Source organism: Apaloderma vittatum, unplaced genomic scaffold (genome assembly GCF_000703405.1).
Source record: "Apaloderma vittatum isolate BGI_N311 unplaced genomic scaffold, ASM70340v1 scaffold41192, whole genome shotgun sequence".
NCBI classification, from domain to species: Eukaryota; Metazoa; Chordata; class Aves; order Trogoniformes; family Trogonidae; genus Apaloderma; species Apaloderma vittatum.
In genome coordinates, this window is record NW_009704822.1 from 1 (window position 1) to 1142 (window position 1142).

A 1142-nucleotide genomic window follows, 5' to 3' on the forward strand; every position below is an offset into this window, starting at 1 on the left:
GATTGTCCCAAAAAGTGCGTGGCGGGAAGGGGGGAGCACGACACACAACACGAAATAACAAGGTCTATTAAAATTCTGCTTCCCCTGGATGCATCTCTCTGAGAGCATCCTCAGCCTATCTGTCCCTACAAAGGAAAGAGCAGCCAGAGGACATGGGAAGAATTTTTCTTTGGGAGGGTGAGAAAGACGGGAGGAAAAGAAGGAGGGAGACGGTGGGAAGGAGCTGTGGATCGTGGCAGAAAGCGGGGAGCAGGGAGATGAGCACCGGCTGCAGCAGGCAGGGAGTCAAGAGAAAAGCCATCGGGTGAGGACGGAGATAAAAGGGAAAGATGCGGCCACCTCTCTCTGAAGCATGACATGGCCTCAGCCCATGCATGCCTTTCCTCTGGCCTGGTGGGGTGTTTTTTGTCGTTGCCCTGTTCCCCTTCTGTGTCTCCTGGGGTCGGCGCAGCTCAGGGGAACGAGTACATCACGCTCCTCTGGCCGCTTCTGCTCCCCTCTGCCAGGGACTCGCAGCTCTGCTACCAGCAGGACTGGAGAGTCCTCCCTTATTAATGCTCCTATTAAAGCCTATTAATCCTTACATTTCCACAGGGATTTCCTTCACGGGGGCAGAACGGTAAGAAAGCACTGGGTTGCCTGCGGAGCGCGATGGCTTCTGCTCACCTTCACGAGGCCAGAGCATCCAACCATGATCCTGCTCGGTCCCAGGGGAAGCCGAGCCAGGGAGGCCCGGAGAAGCCCAGTCAGCTCCTGTTTTTGGGATGGCTTTCATCTCTTCCAATGGGATTTGTGCATTAAAAAGCCAGATGGGGGATTCCCCATGAAGCCACACATGGGGTTAGTTCAGGGCTGGGCCTGGGGTGCCTGCCATGGCCTTGAACTCTCAGGGCTCCCACCAGCACCCTGTCTGCTTCCCTCCCCATGCACGTCCTCTCCCTGTCTCTGCTCGAGAAAATCACCCCGTGAAGCTCTGATATCAGCGGAACCTCAGTCTGCGGTGGGAATGACCTCACTGGCCAGCCCCATGATATCATGCTGTCAGGTGAGGAGGGCTGCAGGGGGGCGAGCTGGGGGCTGCCCTACCTGGATGACTCTCATGTTGAGGCCGGTCTCCTGGGCCAGCTGCTCTCGGATGTGGC

The 1142-nt window shown here is 57.2% G+C and overlaps 1 protein-coding gene across 1 annotated transcript in view; it reads right to left on the minus strand.

Moving 5' to 3' along the window:
• Window positions 1-1086: 1086 nt before the first annotated feature.
• The window catches only part of LOC104270732 (LIM/homeobox protein Lhx5-like), a gene marked incomplete at both ends in the record, with an annotated part of 301 nt that continues 245 nt past the window's right edge, over window positions 1087-1142 (minus strand). The window contains 1 exon segment of the mRNA XM_009865170.1: window positions 1087-1142. This exon segment is cut by the window's right edge and continues 10 nt beyond it. Coding sequence (XP_009863472.1) covers window positions 1087-1142 — 56 coding nt within the window.